At 42.9% G+C, this 22,093-nt stretch overlaps 1 protein-coding gene across 2 annotated transcripts in view; it reads left to right on the forward strand.

Annotated features, from left to right (window-relative positions):
* Nucleotides 1-22,093, forward strand: part of LOC126272744 (3-hydroxy-3-methylglutaryl-coenzyme A reductase) — a 442,088-nt gene that overhangs the window by 287,920 nt on the left and 132,075 nt on the right. For both annotated transcript variants that reach the window (XM_049975803.1, XM_049975802.1), the window contains one exon: nt 14,557-14,738. In XM_049975803.1, the coding sequence (XP_049831760.1) occupies nt 14,577-14,738 (162 nt within the window). In that variant the 5' untranslated portion in view covers nt 14,557-14,576. The remainder of the gene's footprint in view (nt 1-14,556; nt 14,739-22,093) is intronic.

Here is a 22,093-nt window from a genome sequence, read left to right on the forward strand (position 1 = left end):
GTGGTGCGGCGCCCAACTTCCTTCAACACGCGCGTCATACTCAGACTTACGAAACCCATTGCATTCAATTCGTCCGCAGATTCAAATACCATCACAGGGAAAGAGTACCTGAATTGCCCTTTACATGTGCTGTACCTTTACAGTTGGGATGGAATTCAGTCACTGCTGCATGTACATAGCCCTAAGGTACTACGGAATCAAGAAGAATACATCACTGACATGAATAAGCGAGAAATAAGCTACTATAAAAGACGGATAATTGTGCTGTCGTGGCTCATATTAACAGAATCTTCCGTCGGTTCTTGGTATAACAACGTTATACTAAATGAAAAGCACCAGTTTGCTTTTGTTCTACAATATTACTTTTCTTGTTAACCGGTTTTCGGCTTACAAGGCCATCTTCAGACATTTACTGAGTATTATCACCAACACTCAGTAAATGTCTGAAGATGGCCTTGTAAGCCGAAAACCGGTTAACAATAAAAGTAACAGTGTAGAAGAAAAGCACACTGGTGCTTTTCGTTTATGAGAAATAAGCTGCTTTATGGATGCGTAGTGGAGGTATTGCATGGACAGCCTATGAGAATTACGGTCTCCCAAAGTTAAAATTCAGTCGCCGACTTAGTAGAATCAACCGTAGGTAGACGTGACTTTACACTTACTCCTAATGTTACGTCTAGTGACAATTCTATTATTTTAAATATTGGCTTTTAACTTTTTCTGTATTTGGCTTCCAGAGAGTGTACTCTGTTTAACCATCTAAAACATGTGTTTGCATTGTATACTTAATTGTACAGAGAAAATACATGAATGTATATTTACACAATCAAAAACTCAAGCCATCAATTTTTTTTTTCACTGTAAATTTTTGACGATAGCCTGATAAGCAAATTTTGATAAGTAAATTTTCTGTTCCCAGTTCACAATATTTCTTAAATGTAATCACAAGCGATACAGGGATGTGAAAATACGTGTGCTATGACGATCTGCAAGATTTCCCTATACGTCTGAGGAATTTTATAGTGACTTCGTCAAGACGAATATCTTTAGTAAAAGAAATAGAAGCTGAACGAGAGAGATTATTCCATATTCATGGATGTCTTCAGAATTCCAATTTTTCTCTGTCAAATTTGGGAAACGAAAATAAGACGTGGTTTGCATCAGTTTTTGATTAGAATTACACTCACATGAAGGAGAATGGTAAATGTTGATTCTATATAGATACAGACAAAAAGACGCGTGATTAAAGCGGAGTGGAATGATTGTTGGCCGAGCGGTTCTAGGCCCCACAGTCTGGAACCGCGCGACCGCTACGGTCGCAGGTTAGAATCCTGCCTCGGGCATGGAAGTGTGTGTGTTGTCTTTAGGTTAGTTAGGTTTAAGTAGTTCTAAGTTCTAGGGGACTGATGACCTCAGCAGTTAAGTCCCATAGTGCTCAGAGCCATTTGAACCACTTGACTGAGGGTGGAAGTCGTTGATCGGTCCAAATGATCCCTCGTAAATCATGACCTTGTAGGAATCTGAGGTTGTAATGTCGTATAATATGCTCCTATCGTTTGTTGTGAAACGTTCTGTATCCCTTGCTATCGATGTTTTCCGTGGCTTTTGACCTTAACGTAAGTACACCCTATAGGGCAATTTCTAAATGAGAACAGTTTCAAGATACAGCTTGCTTCGCTAATACGTCAGTTGGTCATTATAGCGGGTGCCAGCTTGTGGAATGTAGCCAAAGTGGAATGATCGTGCTCTCCATTTTCATTACCACATCCAGTATGTAAGGGTTGGCTGTTTTATCCCGTCTCTGGTGCTGAATATTTTTGAGGACAGTGTGAAAGAGGGGCACGATTAATGCATGTAATAAGGGAGCTGAATGTTACAAACTTCATTGCTTCAAAAATTGCCTAAGTCAATGCAGTAAAAATTGAATGTTTTTAGGTAGATTAAAGGCTGTACTGGCTAAATCTGAGGGCCAAGAAGATCACAGTCAGTATACCCCTCTTGGGAAACTTTGGGTCCATTTTTATATCTACAAATATAAGGCTAACATCGTTCATTCACAATTGGGGTGTGCATGCAATACTTTCGCTACGAATGCTTCTACGCGCCTCAGATGCCACAAAACTGGACGAAGAGCGGGCATGTAGCATTAATCAATGCGCATGCGTCACCACTCCAATGTTTTGGATAAACTTAGCAACGTGCACCAGCAATGTACGGTGTAAAACTCACCAGAAGACGGCTACCTCGTTGTTTTGCGAAATAACATGGCAAGATATCAACGTCGTCCGGTTGCAGTCCTGAAAAATCATGAAATACTCAGTACGTCAGGGAAACATCAAGAAATACGAAGTGCCAACATATTATTAAACTATTTCTATGTTATACATTTTTTCCACTACCAGTTACAATAGTTCATGTCATTTCCAAATGGATCCATGTAACATATGAAGTCAGTAATAGGACACGCGGTATGTAACCCCTATTGTTCTCCTCCTCATAAAGCCAGACAAACTTCAGAACGTTCGACGAGAGATGCGGGCGCCAGTACATCAATTCTACGCAATCAGCTTGCGGGAACAAATCAATCCATACACGTTGCGTTCGCAAGTGCATATAACAAATGCAGCCCTTAACTGTGGTATCAAAGTGAGTCTCACATGAGCTATTACGTCGTAAATCTGGTGCTTGTAAGTTGTCGTTCTTGTCTTCAGTCCTGAGACTGGTTTGTTGCAGCTCTCCATGTAGGTTGTGAATGGAAACTGTATCCCGGCCCACTAAAGTATCGGTAACTCATAACTCCGTTAAAACAGCTCCTCCTTCAGTTCTTTGTCCGCTTCCGCTCGTGCATACATTTCCATTACACATTTTTGGTACCTCCTAGTGAGATATCGTAATAGTCGAAACATTTGGTTTCCATTCGGGATTAGATCGTAAAATCTTTTGTCGTCCACCTATATTGGGACTCTCCATGGTTTTCTCAAATAGTTTGAGGCACATTCCTGGGTGGTCGCTGTGGGAAAAAAAACCACAGTTGATTTCCTTCCACAAACGAAACTTGTGCTCCATTTCTAATGACCTTGTCGTCAACGCTACGTTAAATCGTAGTTCTTATTTACTTCCCCTCTTGTTGGTGGTCATGCAGCTACATAAAATACACTAGGCGTTTTAGGCCACGTGTCGAACACACTGTACAACAGTTCATATTATCTTCGTCACAACATCATTTTGCGCCTACTTAAGATTTATCATTTTGATGCAGATCTGAAATCATTTATTTCAGTTCAGCTATAATTCAACAGTACTTTAGGGTCTCTTGCTGGCCAGTTTTCAAATTCTACAAGGCTTATTTTTAGAGCCAACGACCTTGCCGCAAAAGTAACACCGGTTCCCGTCAGATCACCGAAGTTAAGCGCTTTCGGGCTGGGCTAGCACATGGATGGGTGACTATCCGGTCTGCCGAGCGCTGTTGGCAAGCGGAATGCACTCAGCCCTTGTGAGGCAAACTGACATGCGGCCGGGAGAACGGTGGGCTGTGAGGATGACACGGCGGTCGGTCAGTACCGTTGGGCCTTTCAAGGCCTGTTCCGACCGAGTTATTTTTATAAATAATTCTCTAGTTATCCATGACCCCTGCAGTCAGTTGTACGCAGCTCTCATATTTCAGCAATATTGTTCAAAAAGAGCATTAAAACCACCATGCATAGTCAACGTTTTTCGCGATGACAGTACTGACTCTAAATACTGAACTTCATATTACTTTGTGTCTGAAAGCAGCGGGTGTTCTCGCTTTTTGCCATCATCATAACCGATTGCTTTTAATATGTTATTACTATACAGTGTAGTGTAGCTTATTCCAATTGAGATTGGTGCTACAACGGCAGAAATAGCTTTTATTATCGTTTCAACAGTAGTCTGTGACAGGGTTATGCCATATATCTGCAGTGCCTGAAACATCAAATTTAGTGTTAAATTAACATTCATATTCTTTTCTCAACTGTTGTCTCGGTATGAGCAAACTAAAATTGTGTGACATGAATTGCAGAATCATACGTCGATCGACCACAAACTATTAACGAGCCCATGAATATTTAATGTAATTTTCCCTGACGGCAGCTTTAAAGAAAAACCATTCTGTAAGACAGATAATCTTGTACCATGCAAACTGACATAACGGTGAAGACACTAACTCATATTTGAGAGAAACTTTTTCACATCTCCTGATATACGTCCTGGTTTAGGTTTTTCCCGGTTTCTCTAAATCGCTTAAGGCAAATGCCGAAACTAGTCTTCTACAAAAAGACTAGGACTGATTCCGTCCAACAGTCATGTCCAACCGAGCTAGCGTTATTGAGCAAGTTGCCAAGTTGTCGACGAGGCATTATCCTGTAACGTTACACCGTCTCTTCTCTGTTATTTTTCGCTGCTCGAGATACATTGTGTCCTATGTTTGAACTGGTATGCCCTGGTCCGGAAAAACGTTTTGACCATTATAAACACAGTTGCCCTTGAGAGAGAGAACAATAATCGTCCAATCTTTCAGTTCATACAGCGTATTTCAGTCTATCTGATTTACTGTTGAATTTCTATTACATACTATTCAAGAATCGGTAATAATGAACAACTAATAAACGTTAGGATAAATCGCGAAAACGGTTTTCCATGAAGTTCAAATAATGGGTAGTTTCCGTCATCTCACACTGCGTAGCATAGATCAGCGAGAATGTTAGCAATTCTCCAAAACATCCTGCGGAAAAAAATGCTAATCATAGTTGTCTCGTTTTCCGTGCATCCGAGACGGAATGTCCTTGTAATTGTAGTATTATTCCTTGTACCCAGTTGTTACCTGACGTATCAGGGCAGCAGTGGTAGAGAGGACCAAAAACATTAACAATATATTTCCATGACAGAACGACTGTGTCTATCGTACTTACGAAAGAGGTGTTAAAGCTGCTGATAATACTGGCCAGGCGCCTACATCTTAATCGAATTATTTACTTAATTTATCTTCTTGTTTTCTGTGTAAATACTTTCCGAGCAGTGTCTTGCAACAGTTCTGTGATGGGAAGCAACAATGTTGAGGACTAGGGAGATACTCATGTAGTTTTCAGGAAAATGAAGACGGGATGCCGATGTCTTATGTTAATACAGACAGGGCGCCTTTTGTGCACGTTTCCGTTTGTCGTGTCCGTTGACTGACGTAGTTACTTTCCAGTATGCATTGCATGAAGGAGACGCTGGGTAGCACTGCAGAATAATCGAGATCGAGTGGGAAATTTACGAAAGCATCTGTTTGTAGCAAAAGAAATGCAAAAAATATTTTTTAGTCGCCTGACTGATTGTTACTTACTCTCTTGAGGATTTTTTTTACTCGTTACTCGCCTTTTTTATTGTGATATAGACGAATTTATATGAAACTTCCTGGAAGATTAAAACTGTGTTCCGGACCGAGACGGGAACTCGGTACGTTCGAGTCTCGATCCGGCACACAGTTTTAATCTGCCAGGAAGTTTCATACCTGCGTACACTCCGCTGCAGAGAGAAAATTTCATTTTGGAAATTTATATGACTTAATCACGGTAACAAATCAAGCAGTAGATGACCATTTGTTGCTGTCTACCGTCGATCATGATCTGTTCAAGTTGTTACTTACATGCTATAAATGACACTTCTGTTGGATATATGGGACTTCAGAAATCATAGAACTACGCCAAAAAATTGCACATCTCTATCTTACCTCCTGAATTTGTATACTAAGATTTAAACGGTTTTGTTGAAAGAAATGGAAGTGGAAGAGTTTTTAAATTATTGTGAGGTACATAGGCCCAGGAAATCGTGTCGCTTGATTGAGAAGCAGCCAGTCTTGAGCATCGTGCCGTCTGGTCCGCAGTCATTTGTTTTTTCTCGCTGCGCCCATGGCTCTTGACCCACATCCCGCTAATGCACAGTGGTTGTTTTATTTAAGAGAACGGCGCCATCTGTGTTTCGTCTCAGTTTCACGATCCATCTGGACTGAGCAATGGTAATCCACGTCCTCGGACAGTTGCCGGAAGCACTTGAGGGATCAATTCGTGCGCTTGTGTGTTGCAGATATGAGACATTTGGCATATTGAATAAGGATTCACATCTCTGACGCTTCATACACTTACCATGGTGAAATTAACATTACGGCGAATTGAAACAGAAAAGATATTCGAGAGTACGATGCTAGAATTGATTTCGAGACAGAAAATGAATTTTTGGGCTAAGAGCACGTCAAATGCCAGAAATGCAAACACGTAATGTTCCCGAGTGGTACTGTGTGTTCGCAGCATTTCTCGATTTCTCGCTACCTAATCCTGAACGGCATTTTGATATGAAACGCGGCATTTACCGATGGCTAATACTTGCACAGAATTGGGCATCGCTTTTCGTCTCACGATTTGCCACATATCGAATACAGAATCGTGCGCTGCTTTCTGAATATTCATCATACTGCTTTCCTCATGCTAGTGCAGATAATGGAAAATAAATAATTCATAATAGAATTATACATCGTGTACAGAATTTAACCGGACACAAACAAAATCTGTTTTCCGAAAAGTGATCTGTAATTTATTTTTAAAAGCAATGTCATTTCCTTTTATTGGTTATTATCAGCTTATTTATATCTGTGTCTAATACAGAGCCGCATGGGGTAGCCGCGCGGTCTAGGGCGTCTTGTTGCGGTTCGGACGAATACCCCTATCGGAGGTTAGAATCCTCACTCGGGCATGGGTGTGTGTGTTGTCTTTAGCGTAAGTTAGTTTGAGTTAGATTAAGCAGTGCGTAAGCTTAGGGACCGGTGACCTCAGCAGTTTAGTCCCATAAGACCTTACCACAAACTTCAAAAAATTTTCTGATACAGATGAAGTCAAAATATTCGCATTAGCGAATTTATTTCGAATTAAAATTGTGCGGCTGTCGATCGTTAATAATGTCTGATTCTTTCAGACATGGAAGCAAACAACATAACCCTTTTGCAAGCTGGATAAATCACATTTGCTACTTGGACTAGGATTGTGTGTTTTGTCCCGGAATAACTTTAATTGTTGCTTCTAGGTGACGGTTTTACTTTGCGGGTTTTGAAACGAAAGTTTTCACTGACAGGGTCTAAAAGAGGAATTTCTCCTTATTGTTGGATCTAGATATTATAAGAATTTTGTTTGAAGATTTTACGTTGGATACAGACAATTGTGAATAGATCTGCTGTTTGCAGATGCAAGTTGCACAAATAAGTGTAGATGAGGGTCGTAGCTAACGCAGTTATTTGATACTACGACTGCAACTAAGTTAGATCAACAGTGAACGCAGATAGTGTAACTTTTTAACGAAAATAAGGTACCTCTGCCAGGGGAATTTGTGAACAACAGGAGAATAAGGAGTTCATGGGCTCTGTGGCAAATAACTAATGAAATACGAGGCAGAGAATGGTTGATATGATAGAAGGCAGCCAGCTAACTACAGTTGCGACTGCTCCGATTTCGCTTAATTAAGAGAGAAATGATATAATTGTATAAAGAAAGGAAAGTGACGCCAGAAACGAGAAAATTAAAGACAAAAATGGTAAAGCTAAGTAATTTATATAGCGGTACTGTAGACAGTCTGTCGCTCGCTTGCAGTGAGAAGAAACTAGCCTGGAAATGTGATTCGATAGGCTGGGATCAAGGGTAGTAAATGTGTAGTCCGAAAGGAAACAAGTGAGCGACCTTGCACAGGTGAGAGCGCTTGTTTTAGCAATGTTTCGAACTGGTCAGGTTACATTTAATGTCTGCAACGCCCTTAATGTTTACGGGATTACCATTTCCCCGTTCGTGAAGCATTCAAAAACTATTAAGTTGCACGGTTGTTAATGCTATCGGCTCATGGATTTAAACAGTTGACGTAGATTTGTAGAGAATTGGCAAATTATGTAGTAGCTGCTGCGCTTTTGGAATGATTGCTGCACTGGGTTTTCTTGAGAATTCCTCTTCTCCAGAACCGTAACTGGTTGTAATGCGTTTCAAAGTTTCCTATTCATGAAGCGTAAGTACAAAGGTTGATTAGTTGCTTACCGCAAGTCTGTCTCATGCGCTCAAGTTCCACTCAGGATTTTTGCGACACTGGGAAATTCCGCTTTCACTGGATCACGTAGTTGTCGGTCGTCATCAAGAGACAGCAAAGCAATTGCTAGCACCAGTCACTTCGTGATATATTCTATTCTTGACGCGAACTGATAAGTATCGAGAGGGATCACTGCGTGGGGATCCCTTTGAGTGTCGCAGAGTAGAGACACACACTTACCGCCACACCCATTCGGTTTGTATGATACAAAATCTTAAAGTATAGTCTAATTGTCTGCTAGTCCCTTCGTACGCGAAATGCATTTGTCCGAGCAGAGCAGTAGGACAAAAAGGGAATTGCGCCTGAAAGCACAAGTTAGCAATATGTAGAAACCTCTGTCAGAAGATTAGATTGTGGTTCCAGCTCAAGGTATCACAATCTACGGCTACTCAGAATCACCAAGCCTCTGGTTCTGCGTGTATATGTGTGAGAGTGGTAGTAGCTGTCATACACTTTTTCAAAAAATTGAAAAAATCCGACCCACCACGAGAGAATTACCCGAGTGGAATCGTAGGGTGGATATGACGTACACGTACAAACAAACAAATGATACAATTTTAAAGAAAATTGGTTGGTTTGTAGAAGAGAAAGGGCTTCACAAATTGAATGAGTCACTAGCTCATTAGTCCACTTCTGGCCCTTATGTAAGCAGTTCTTCGGCCCAGCTTTGATCGATAGATTTCTTGGATGTTCTCTTGAGGGAAATCACACATTCTGCCGAACTGGAGTGTTAGCTCGTCAAAATTTGGAGGATCCTGCCCATAATGCTCCAAACGTTCTCAGTTGGGAAGAGACCTAGCGACCTTCCTGGCGAAGTTGGTGTTTGGCAAGCGGTATAAACTCTCGCCGTGTGCGGGCGGGCATTATCTAATTGAAATGTAAGCTCAGGATGGCTTGCCATGAAGGACATCAAATCGGGGCCTAGAATATCATCAACGCACCGCTTTTCTGTGAGGGTGCTGTGGATGAAAACCAAACGGGTCCAGCTGTGCAAAGAAATGGCACCTAAGACCACCATTCCTGGTGTTGGATCGTATGGTCAGCGACAGCCAGATTGGTATTCCACCGCTGTTCGGGGCATCTCCAAACATGGCTTTGCTGGTCAACACGGCTCGATTCGAAGCGGGACTCGTCACTGAGGATAATTATGCGTCAATCAGTTAGATTCAAGGTCCCATAACCAGCGAAGACGTGTCTGGAGACGCCCCAGACAGCTGTGGGATATCAACCTGGCTGTCGACGGCCATAGGGCCTGACTGCCAGGAGTGTTGGTCTGGGGTGCCAGGTCTTTTCATAGCAGGATCTCTTTGGTTGTTAGCGGCAGCACCTGTACGGCAGAACGGTACGTCGACGTTATTCCACGCCTTATTTTATTGCTCTACATGGCAAGCCACCTTGAGCTTACATTTCAGAAAGATAATGACTGCTCGCATGCGGCGGGAGCTTCTATTGCTTGTCTTCGCGCTTGCTAAACCCTACTTTGTCCAGCAAGGTCGATGAATCTCTCCCCAATTGAGAACGTTTGGAACATTACGGGCAGGGCCCTCTTGGCTGTCTATCGCGCCAATTGGTCAGAATTTGGCACATCTCTCAGGATGACATCAGTGCCAAGCCGAATAAATGCTTGCATAAGAGCCCGAGGTGGACCAAAGTGTTATAGACTTGGTCAATTTCTGAAGCTCTTACTATTGAATAAATGATTCAATTTTCCTCAAAGTGTAACCATTTGTTTGTCTGTACATCTGCATCACATCTACCAAGCGTTTCTCGTAAGGTTAGCACGCAGCACGCTAGTTTGCGATACAAGAACGTGAACCAGAGCCAGCTCGAATCCTCGCAGCGGATTAACAACCGTGGCCGGTTCACCAACCATCCTGAGTGTGGTTTTTAGGCGATTTCCCACGCTCCGTCAGGCAAATGCTGAGTTGGTCCCAGATTTCCTTCTCGAAAAATATGATACACAAACAGTTATAATACAATCAAACACAGATGGGAAATTTACACAATTCAGACAGGTGTCGCACACGAATTCCCTCCCTTAGGTAACTGCGCCGAGAAGGACATCCGCCCACAAAGTTAAATAAAATAAATTTGTCAAATCTTATTGTACTAGATGATACTAATTAATGCGTAGAAGAAGAAGCTTTTCAAGTTGGAGCGCTTTGCTGTGTGAGTTGCCCCTGTTCGGACAATTGTACGCCGCCCGCTGTACACTAAGGGTTTGCTTCTAGCATAACTGTGGAACCGTGTAGAGCTCTCGGAATAATAACTGGACAGCCAGCCTTCTTTCCAGACACCTCCCCATTGTCATGCTTTCAGAGGAACTGACCTCGGAGCGCTGTTCAGACAATGCATTATTTATGTGGAAGAGCCGCCTTCGTTAACGCGTAATCTCTGCGGTGAATGATACATACGCTGTGACAAAAAGTGTTAGGAGCAGGTGCGCTTATCCACTTGTTTGTTTTCTCCCTGCCATTGAGCGAATGCTAACAGAAGGACTTCGCTTTAGAAATCGCGCAGTGACAGAGAAAAATTATGAAATGGAGGTTGCAAGTCTGCACGCAACGCATTAGAAATTCACCTCCGACGAAGACAGACTAAATAGCTAAAACAGGATGACTTCATGGTGTGGCGGAGGTTTAGCAGAGCTTAATAGATGGTTGAGGTATTCCATTATTCCATCTCGAGAGATTTGCAACTCATAAATCGGGGCGGCGGGAGGATGGACGTGTGTGTGTTTTGGGGGGGGGGGGGGAGACCGTAATTGCAGCACACCATTAACCATGTTTATTAGCTTAAGGATATTTCAAGAGACTCGAGGTATTGATTCAGTACTTTTTATTCCTATCATTCGGCACTTTTTTTTCCAACAAGCAGTTTGCACCCCTGTCGCGCTGACAGATTAGATTTCATTATCTTATTAGTTACGCCGATAGGTTTCGTTATCCACGTGCATTGGTACTGCCTGCGCGTTCCTCTGCAGTACACATAGAGTATAGATGGAACCCATTCCAAATAAGTATTATTTCTAAATCGGTGTGTTCTACTTGCCTGCGACCCTTCTAAAATTTTCAATCTGATAAAAAAGTACTCATTTGTGGTGAAGTGACAGAAAATAAAGTAAGATTTAATTTAATATGAAGATGGTTGACAGCTGCGTTAGATTAAAAACGTTGTCGTTACTTTTAGAGCCCTGTGCTGCAGGACTTATGGCGATAGTTACCATCGTTGGTGCTGTTGTCCTTCGTATCGAAGATGAACAAGAATCGTCTGAAATAATGTGCAACACACGTACTAATGTGACCTACCACATGCTTCATTCAAACTTGTTGAGGCACTGACCGAGTAACAGCGTCATCTCGAAGTAACTTCTGGACAAGCTTTTAGTAGTCGTCTTCAGAGTGTCTCCCATTGCTGAAAGATATAAAAGAAACTTTTATTGGTCTAATAACCAGAGAGGGTTCCATTAGTGAAATTTGCCGAGATAAATCTGCATTCTAGCATTACATTCGTATTCGTCAATACAGAGGGCTGCATCTTAATCGGACCGGAGATCTGTTAAGGCCACAGTTCAGCAAGACTCGAGAAGTTTCTCGGAGTCCTCATATGGCTGTGTTGTTTGCTCTCGTGAACTTCAGTCGGAATTGCAATTCCATGCAGCTCTGCACGCCAGTCTGTCCTATGCAGTGCTCTTCATCTCTACATAGTACTATACTCTCCACCTGCTTATTGTATTCATGCCAGATCTCCTACTAGTTTTTACCCCAAGCACATTCTTCCATTGACAAACTGACAATGCTTTGATGCCTTAGGATGAGTCAAATAAACCTAGTGATGCTATTAACCTTTCCCCAATTCGATTCAGTACCTAGTCATTAATTATTAGATCTACCCATCTAATCTTCAGCATTCTTCTACAGCACCACATTCAAAAGATTTTATTCTCTTCTTGTCTCAACTGCTTATCGTTCCCGTTTCACTTCCGTGTAAGGATTCACTTCAGACAAATGCCTTCAGAAAAGACTTTCTAACAATTAATTTTGTATGTGGTATTAACAAATATCTGTTTTTCGGAAACATTTTTCTTTCTATTGCCAGTCTCTATTTAAATTCCTCTTTACTTTGGCCAGAATCACTTATTTTGCAACCCAAATAGCAAACCTCATACTGGTATATTGCTTCTAGTGTGCCATTTCGTAATGTAATCCCGTCAGCACCACATCATTTAATTGGACTACATTCCATTGCCTGTATTACTTTTGTTGCGTTTATCTCATAATCTTCTTCAAGACACTGTCCATTCCATTCACCTACTCTTTCAAGTCATTTGTTGTTTTCGATGGAATTGCAGTGTTGTCGCCCTTGAATTCCGTATTCAGGTTTCTTCTTGATTACTTTTATAGGTTGATAAATATCAGCGATAAGTTACGATCGTGACTCACCATTGCATCCCCTTCATGCTTTTCGAGTAATACAACTGCTATCTGGTTTCTGTACAAGTTGTAGATAACCTTTCATTACATATATTTTATTATATACGGCTGAAACAAGTAGATCGATCAATCCGGTTATGCAAAACGTCGATCCCACGACGCTAAACAGCTTCCTTATCCTTTAGGCGTTGCTTTGGTTGGAGTTACTTCCGTATGTGTCCTTTTTTGTGCCATTGCTTGGGACTGTTGACCTTTTCCACGGAGCATTTACTGTCAACCGCTGTTACGTATGGCATCGATGCCAGTATAATTTTGTACTCCTCAACTTTTCACGTATCAGAGCTTTGACACATTCAGTCAGGATGTGAATAGTAATGACACGCGGAGTATCGTAATTAAACTGATAAGCATTCGGGTAGTTTTGACAATGTTTTTAGACGCCAGCGTCATCCACAATAAACCTTATACACTGAAAAGTGCTGGCAGATTAAAACTGAGGCTCGAGACTGGAAACTTTGCCTTTCGTGAGCCAGTACTGTACCCACTGAGCCATCTGTTTACGTCCTCACAGTACCTGTCGCGTGAGTGGTACATGAATGACTCAGCCGCTAGAGTATTTATCCATGAAAGAGGGAGGTTACGGGTTTGAGTCACGGGTCAAATGGTTCAAATGGCTCTGGACACTGTGGGACTTAACATCTATGGTCATCAGTCCCCTAGAACTTAGAACTACTTAAACCTAACTAACCTAAGGACATCACACAACACCCAGCCATCACGAGGCAGAGAAAATCCCTGACCCCGCCGGGAATCGAACCCGGGCGTGGGAAGCGAGAACGCTACCGCACGACCACAAGATACGGGCTTTGAGTCACGGTACAACACACAGTTTTAATCTGCCGAGGAGTTGAAATCAGTACATACTCCTCTGCAAAGTTTCACTCCGCAGAGGAGTGTGTACCGATTTTTAACTCCTCGGCAGATTAAAACTGTGTGCTGTACCGTGACCCAAACCCTGAACCTCCCTCTTCATTCTAGACCCTTATAGGCTATTTAATCGCACAATTTTGCACCAAGAGATATCTCGTCTATAAATATAAAGGGGTTGTGGTTAGATACGGAAAGGGCTTGTCTCAGTCTCCCTCCTTTCTCTTCTCCCCGCCTTCTCTTCCCATATAGCGCTATCTACCAATTGTTGAATAACTAGTAGGTCAAGTTATCGCATTTCTCCGAAATGGATTGGCTTCTGTAAATAATAAAGGCAAATTCTGGGATAATTCCTGCGTAAATGGCATGAGCGACTGCTCACTTGATTCGTGTTCAGAATATGACCTAATTCTTGTCGAAATGTCAAATTCTATACTTCCTGCCCACGACGAACTGCAGGCGTATTAGCTGCTTCTGTTCTGTCAGTGTATTTGGATCACCAATGTTCCTGCAATTGGCCGCGCGGCAATAGCTGAGCGGTCTGGAGCGCTGCAGTCGTGGACTGTGCGGCTGGTCCCGACGGAGGTTCGAGTCCTCCCTCGGGCATGTGTGTGTGTGTGTTGGTCCTCAGGATAATTCAGGATAAGTAGTGTGTAAGCTTAGGGACTGATGACGTTAGCAGTTAAGTCCCATAGGATTTCACACACATTTGTACATTTGTTCCTGCAATTCATAGCAAATTCTCTCAGAATGAACTCATTTTTTGAAACTGCGGCATCATTTGGGTATAATGTTTGGTGAGCCACTCTCGTAGTACAGTGAATCGTCGAAAAATGTTTGGAAGTTCGGTGACACCCTAACGTTTACAGTTCTTTCATATGTATTAATTCAAAAGTGGCATCATGAGGGCACAGTTTTAGTTAGTCACTATCGTAATGCTGAATGACTGAAAAAAGTTTGGAAGGCAGCTGGTACCCTGACATTTCCCACAGATAAGTTACATGTTTTCAGTTCAACAGCGGCAGAGACGGACACAGCAGTTTTAAGCAGCATGTGTGTGTGTGTGCTCTTGTTGCAGATAGCGACAGCTAGTGCGAGATGGCGGCATCGCGAGTGTTCAGCGCGCACGGCGAGCTGTGCGCCAGCCACCCGTGGGAGGTGATCGTGGCGACGCTGACGCTGGCCATCAGCATGTTGACGGTGGAGCAGCGCGCCTCCAGGCTGCCCGTCGCCGCGCCGGCCGCCGCCTCTCAGGCAGAGGTCAGTCTCGCGCACAACACGCTCAGCTAACAAAAGCCACGGGGCAGCGATAAATACACTACTGGCCATTAAAATTTCTACACCAAGAAGAAATGCAGATGATAAACGGGTATTTGTTGGACAAATATATTATACTAGAACTGACATGTGATTACATTGTCACGCAATTTGGGTGCATAGATCCTGAGAAATCCGTACCCAGAACAACCACCTCTGGCCGTAATAACGGCCTTGATACGCCTCGGCATTGAGTCAAACAGAGCTTAGATGGCGTGTACAGGTGCAGCTGCCCATGCAGCTTCAACACGATACCACAGGTCATCAAGAGTAGTGACTGGCGTATTGTGACGAGCCAGTTGCTCGGCCACCATTGACTAGACGTTTTAAATTGGTGATAGATCTGGAGAATGTCCAGGCCAGGGCAGCAGTCGAACATTTTCTGTATCCAGAAAGGCCCGTACAGGACCTGCAACATGCGGTCGTGCATTATCCTGCTGAAATGTACAGTTTCATAGGGATTGAATGAAGGGTAGAGCCACATCTGAAATGTGACGTCCACTGTTCAAAGTGCCGTCAATGCGAACAAGAGGTGACCGAGACGTGTAACCAATGGCACCCCATACCATCACGCCAGGTGATACGCTAGTATGGCGATGACGAATGCACGCTTCCAATGTGCGTTCACCGGGATGTCCCCAAACTCGGATGCGACCATCACGATGCTGTAAACAGAACCTGGATTCATCCGAAAAAATGACGTTTTGCCATTCGGGCACCCAGGTTCATCGTTGAGTACACCATCGCAGGCGCTCCTGTCTGTGATGCAGCGTCAAGGGGAACCGCAGCCATGGTCTCCGAGCTGATAGTCAATGCTGCTGCAAACGTCGTCGAATTGTTCGTGCAGATGGTTGTTGTCTTTCAAACGTCCCCATCTGTTGACTCAGGGATCGAGACGTGGCTGCACGATCCGTTACAGCCACGCGGATAAGATGCCTGTCATCTCGACTGCTAGTGATGCGAGGCCTTTGGGATCCAGCACGGCGTCCCGTATTACTCTCCTGAACCCACCGATTCCATATTCTGCCAGCAGTCACTGGATCTCGACCGACACGAGCAGCAGTGTCGCGATACGATAAACCGGAATCGCGATAGGCTACAATCCGACCTTTATCAAAGTCGGAAACGTGATGGTACGCATTTCTCGTCCTTACACGAGACATCACAACAGCGTTTCACTGGGCAACGCCGGTGAACTGCTGTTTGTATATGAGAAATCGGTTGGGAGCTTTCCTCATGTCAGCACGTTGTAGGTGTCGCCACAGGCGCCAACCTTGTATGAATGCTCTGAAAAGCTAATCATTTGCATATGACAGCATCTTCTTACTGTCCGTTAACTTTTGCGTCTGTAGTACGTTATCTTCGTGGTGTAGCAATTTTAATGGCCAGTAATGTATATGGCGGTAGTATCGCGTACACGAGGTATTGGAGGAACTATAGTTTGCACTCACGTGATTCATGTAAAAAGGTTTCCGACGCGATTATGGCAGCATGAAGGAAATTGAAAGACCTTGAACGCGGGATGGTAGTTGGGCCTAGACGCATGGGACATTCCATTTTAGGAATCGTTAGGAAATTCAGTATTCCTAGATTCACAGAGTCAATAGTGTGCCGAGAATACCAAATTGTAGGTATTATTTGTCACCTCTCATCGACGGCCTTCACTTAACGACCGAGAGCAGAGGCGTTTGTATAGAGTTATCAGTACTAACAGAACAAGTAGCACTGCGAGAAATAACCGCAGAAGTCAGAGTTGCTTCTACGACCAAAGTATCTGTTAGGACAGTGCGGCGAAATTTGGCATTAATTGGCTATGGATGGAGTCGACCAACTCTAGTGCCTTTACTAACAGCACGAAATCGCCTGCAGCGACTCTCCTGAGCTCATGACCGTACCATTTGGACCTTAGACGAGTGGAAAACCGTGACCCCGTCAGATGAGTCCCAATTTCAAAAGAAGTCATGGACCCAAGTTGTCAAGAAAGCACTGTGGACGTTGGTGGCGGCTTCATAATGGTGTGGGCTGTCTTTACGTGGAATGGACTGGATCCTCCGGATGATCGACTACTTAGAGACCGTTGGCAACCGCTCACAGACTTGGATGTCTCAAACAGTGATGGCGATTTTATGGATGACAATGCGCCATGTCACCAGGCCACTATTGTTCGTGATTGGTTTAAAGATCATTATGGACAATTGGAGCTATTGATTTGGGCATCCAGATCGCCGGACATGAAACCCATCAAAGATATGTGGGGCGTATTCCAGAGGTCAACTCGTGCAGAAAATCCTGCACCACTCTCGCAGATACGGGCGTCGGCTGTAGAGCCAGCATGGCACATTATTTCTGCAGAGGACTTCCAACGACTTGTTGAGTCCATGCCACTCCGAGTTCCTGCACTGCGCCGAGCGAAAGATGTCCGGCACGATATTAGGAGGTATGCCATGATTTTTGTGACGTCAGTGCATAAGTTATCCCGTTGGAGAGAAGCAATGGGTGCGGTGGGCGTTCCCTTGTGAACGAACATCGCGTGGTAGGGGAGATGCAGTTTGGCAGCTGAAGCTTACTGATCGTATCAGCAGGTTATGGCATCCCGGCCAGTTATTCTTCACTGTGGACGTTCTAAGTCAATAGTTTCTCATCAGGATACCGAAAAAAAATCAAAGATCAACCAATGCAAAGCAAGATCAACCACTTATTGCGAGAAGGAAATCTCGTAAAACAAATACTTATGTAAATAAAAATAATTTTTTATTGTATCACGTTTCTACTAGGGTTGTGCTAAAAGTAGTCAGCACTAATTTTTAGATCTCTTAATATTTATTTTTTAAAGAAACCATGTACATAATTGTAATACACAGACTTTTCTCTCCACTTATCAACATAGTCTCAATTTCTTTGCTCACATTTTCCACATCGTTCTGCAAGTTTGAAGATACCCTTACTCTATAACTCCGTTCGAGTTGCACAAAGACACTGACGAGTAGTGTTGGCCATGCATCTGTTCCTTTCCAGAACTAGGATGATGGTAGGCGGAAGTGCCAAGTCGGGACTGTAGGGAGGATGTGCAAGAATTTCCCACCCAAATGTTCTGATCTGCTCCATTTTGCCACAGTGGTCTTCTTTCCAGGGTGCTTATCTCGCAGTGGCGAGCGGAGGCTACAAAATATCTGAATACAAAACTTACTGGCAGATTAAAGCTATGTGCTGGACCGAGACTCGAGCTCGATACGTTTGCCTCTCGGGGGCAAGTGCTCTACTGACTGAGCTAACCAAGCAAGACGCGCGGCGCGAGCCGTCCTCACAGCTTCAATTCTGCCTGTACCTCATCTCGGTCCGGCAGACAGTTTTCACCTGCCAGGAAGTTTCATATCAGCGCACACTCCGCTGCACAGTCAAAATTTCATTCTGGTTTCTGGATGTAGTGGGAAGCATTTATGGTTTTGCCAGAGTTCAATAAAATCAACCTGAATGCAACCCTAAGCATTCCAGCAGACGCTACCCATAAACATTCCAGCGGATCGCCCTGTCTTCGCTTTCTTCTTCGATGACAAAGCCAAATGGTGCCATTCCATACTCTGGCGTTTCGTTTCAGGCTCCTAATGGTGGAACCAGCTATCATCGCTTGTCACAGTACTCGTAAAAAAATCACCGCCTTCATTTTGAAACGTCTCAGAAGATTTTGGTTAATAGTTCTTCTCTGAAGTTTTTGGTCAATAAACTTGCGACCCAACGGGCACAAACTTTTCGTTAACCTAAGCTTTGAGTAGTTTCTTGCACTGTACTGAGTCCAACTGCAAGCTTAGCAGGAATTTCATTCCCTGTGACACGCCTGTCTTCTCTAATAACTCACCAACGCTTTCCTCTTTCCTTGTTGCGTTCCGTGGAGGCTGTTCGCGGGTGACCAGTACCAGGCTCATCGCGGGTACTCGTTTTCCCGTCTTTGAAATGCTCCACCCACGGCGTAAAACTGCTTGCACCCATGCATATGTCTCCATATTCTTATTGAAGCCTGAGGTGATTTTCAGCAGCAGATTCCCCCTCTTTAACAAGGAATTCAATGACAGCACGCTGTCATGCCCACCTTTTTGGAGGTACTGCCCGTGCTCACGTGATAGATGCTAATGCCGTCCAAATATAGCAAAATGTGGTGGAAAGTCTGCAGATTACGATCCTCCACTCGTTTTTGGTACGTTGTTGGAATTTAAACTCAGTAGGACTCTAGTATATCGGACTAAAAACTATAAAACAATTTCTCCAAGCCCCATATAGGTTCCTAACGCTGGCGCGAATTTTTAAAAGCTATGAAAATACTTCTCAGATATATAATGAAAAACGTTGAGCGCATGCAGTAGATAACAGTTAGGTCAGCTGTTCGTGTGTCAATTATGTATTGTGTGCGCACCTGATTACAGATTTTCTGAACTATATGTATCGGGTTAGGAATCTGGGGTGAGGCGAAATTATTTAGTCTGATACAAAAATGGGTTATATTAAAAAGTTATTTTTCTTCGAGTAATTATTTTCAGCTTTTTAGTCTTTTGAACGAGAAATTTTTCGATAGATTTCAAACATCTTGATTACATTAAAACATGCAGTAAATTTCAGGTTTATTTCAATTTATCTTCACCTGAGGCAAGCAGTATATTGCTTACTCCTACGTATGTCTCACTATGTCTCACGAAGAAACCGTGGAGGTTATTAAAGCGATATGAGCGTACACGGAGGCTAACTAGCAATTGTTCTTGCCGCCAACGTTTCGCGACTTTAACAGCAAAAGGGGTAAAGGCATTGGTGCACGAATTACCCTCCACCACCACACACCAGACAAGAAAACGAATTAATATTGCATTGTAACCCAGTTCTGAGCTGTGTTGAAAGTTTCAAGTTTTTTGTCGAAGTTAGTTTAAAATCAATAGCAAAATTTGTACAGTACAGAGAGACAAGAAAGCTACCTAATAACAACGTGTTAATAAAGGATAAAAAATGTAGTGTATCACAACGTTCCTTATAGCGATACGAACAATGTAAAGTAAAGAACAATGTGTTGCATGGAATTGTCAGTCCCATTACAATCTTTTGGCAATAAAATTTGCTTCTCTCTGTAGTTACGATTCCGGCAAAGATTCGCAATTGCTGAATATGTGTGGGAACTGCATGTATGTCCCAATCTCCTTCTGCCCCTCCTCTCTCTATCCATATCCTCCTCCCCCTTCCCTTTGTCCACCTCCTCCTGCTCCTCCCCCTATATGTGGCCATCACCTTACCCCCGGTCCCTGTACATCTCTTACCCCACACTCTTTCGGTCCATCTCCTCCTCGACTCTCTGTCCATATCCTTTTTTCCATTCTTGATATCCATTTCCTCCCCTCTCCTCTGTCCATATCCTCCTCCTCCCTCTATCTGACGTGATTTATTGTTACTACAAACGGAAACCTGATTGGGAATAGAAATCAAAATGAATGAGTAAATCATTTGGCATCATTGGTACACGGGGTATGAGAGAGGCCTTTCCAACTGCTGGATCTGTGAAGATAGTAGCTTTAATGACAGTATTTTGCATGGTTTTAATCTACGAACAGGTAGGATACTAAAGTTAGCCGTAAACACGACTTTCCTGTTTGAATGGCGACTCCATGGCGTGTAGGGTTCACCATGACCAAATAGTGGATAGAATTGGAAGGAAAATAAACATTGGCCGTATTTTTTTTTTTGTTTTATTGTCAGCAAAATCGATTTTCGGTCTCTTAGGGACCATCCTCAGTGCTAGAAGTTAAAAATTTTCATATAACGATCAGGGAGTATAAATCCGAAAATCACAACTACACCTGCGTATGAACATAACAGTTGGTAGGAACATACCTGTAATATACAATTAAAATTGGTAGGCACTGGTATCAAGCTATAACCACAAAACCATAGAGCGATCTCATATACTGAGGCCGCTGTTTACATGTACCTGTACAGCAGACCTCGGTGTGACAGGGCTTGGAACGCCCTCTATGTGACATGTGTCACGTGAAGACTTAATATTACTGGTTTTTTTAGATATTAACACAAAATACCACTTGTTCATTTGTGACTCATGCAATAATTCAAATTTATATGTACGTAAAAAACATAGCAGACGAAGGGGAAGGAAACATCAAAAATACACTGCCGTATTGTTTTTTTTTTTTTTTAAACTAACGTACAAAACATAAAACAGATCGATAATAAGTTATCAGAGTGCAGGACGAGTAAAAGAGAAAAAGCAAAGTAAAAGAATAATATATGAATAACATGAAATGAGGTATAATGAGGCAAAGGTCCCGAGTTCGAGTCTCGGTCGGGCACACAGTTTTAATCTGCCAGGAAGTTTCAGGTATAACACAGAAAAAAAAAAACCACGTTGTACCCACCATCTGGCGTGGGAAGTTAGAAGTACAACGTTCGTGATTTACGTAAACTGTTACGTTAAGACTAAGGAGTCACAAACGATTTTGTTATCATATTTAACCGACATGATGATGTACATCTCGTTTGTCCCTTTGGACAAGCTAACATTATTATAACAATGGTTATACGCTTCTGCATAAGCACTGGGTTAGAACTCATTCATACATGACATGAAACATACACGGTTGCTTAATGTAAAACATAGCACTAACAATTTGGCGTGGGAAGTTAGAAGTATATCGTTCTTGATTTACGTAAAATATTACGTGAAAACTGAGCAGTCCAATATATAAGAAATATTAATAGTACGAAAATTGCCACTAAGTAACAATTCAAATGCCATGAAACAATAGTCATTACGACAACACAAAAACGTTTTGAGGGTGTAGACTAACAATTCTGTTATCATATTTAACGACGGGATGATGTACATATCATTCGTCCTATTCGGACAAGCTAACATTTTTATAACACTGGTTGTGCGCTTCCACATCAGTACTGGGTCAGAACCCGTACATACATTCACAGTTTCCTGTTTTCTGTTAAAAAATGGCTGCGAACTACGTGATTATGGCGGTTCCTGCCGAAATTTCAAAGCATTGCAATGTTGACAGATATTGCTAGTTGTTCCGAAATCGACCTATACATCTGCGGCGTAATTGACTGTTGGGTTGTATCTGAACGCCAAACGTTTAGTTCGTAAAGTCACGTTTGGCCGTCTGTTTTATCGACGTTCCAAATTATTTTGTGCGTAAGCTCCAGCTGAGCGAGTCGAACTCGACAGTATCTGTTGTTCCGGAGACATAAGGAACCGCGCTTGAGAAATTCTTTTTCGATTTGCCTCCATATGCTGGCTGCGC

This window comes from Schistocerca gregaria, chromosome 5 (assembly GCF_023897955.1).
Source record: "Schistocerca gregaria isolate iqSchGreg1 chromosome 5, iqSchGreg1.2, whole genome shotgun sequence".
NCBI lineage: Eukaryota > Metazoa > Arthropoda > Insecta > Orthoptera > Acrididae > Schistocerca > Schistocerca gregaria.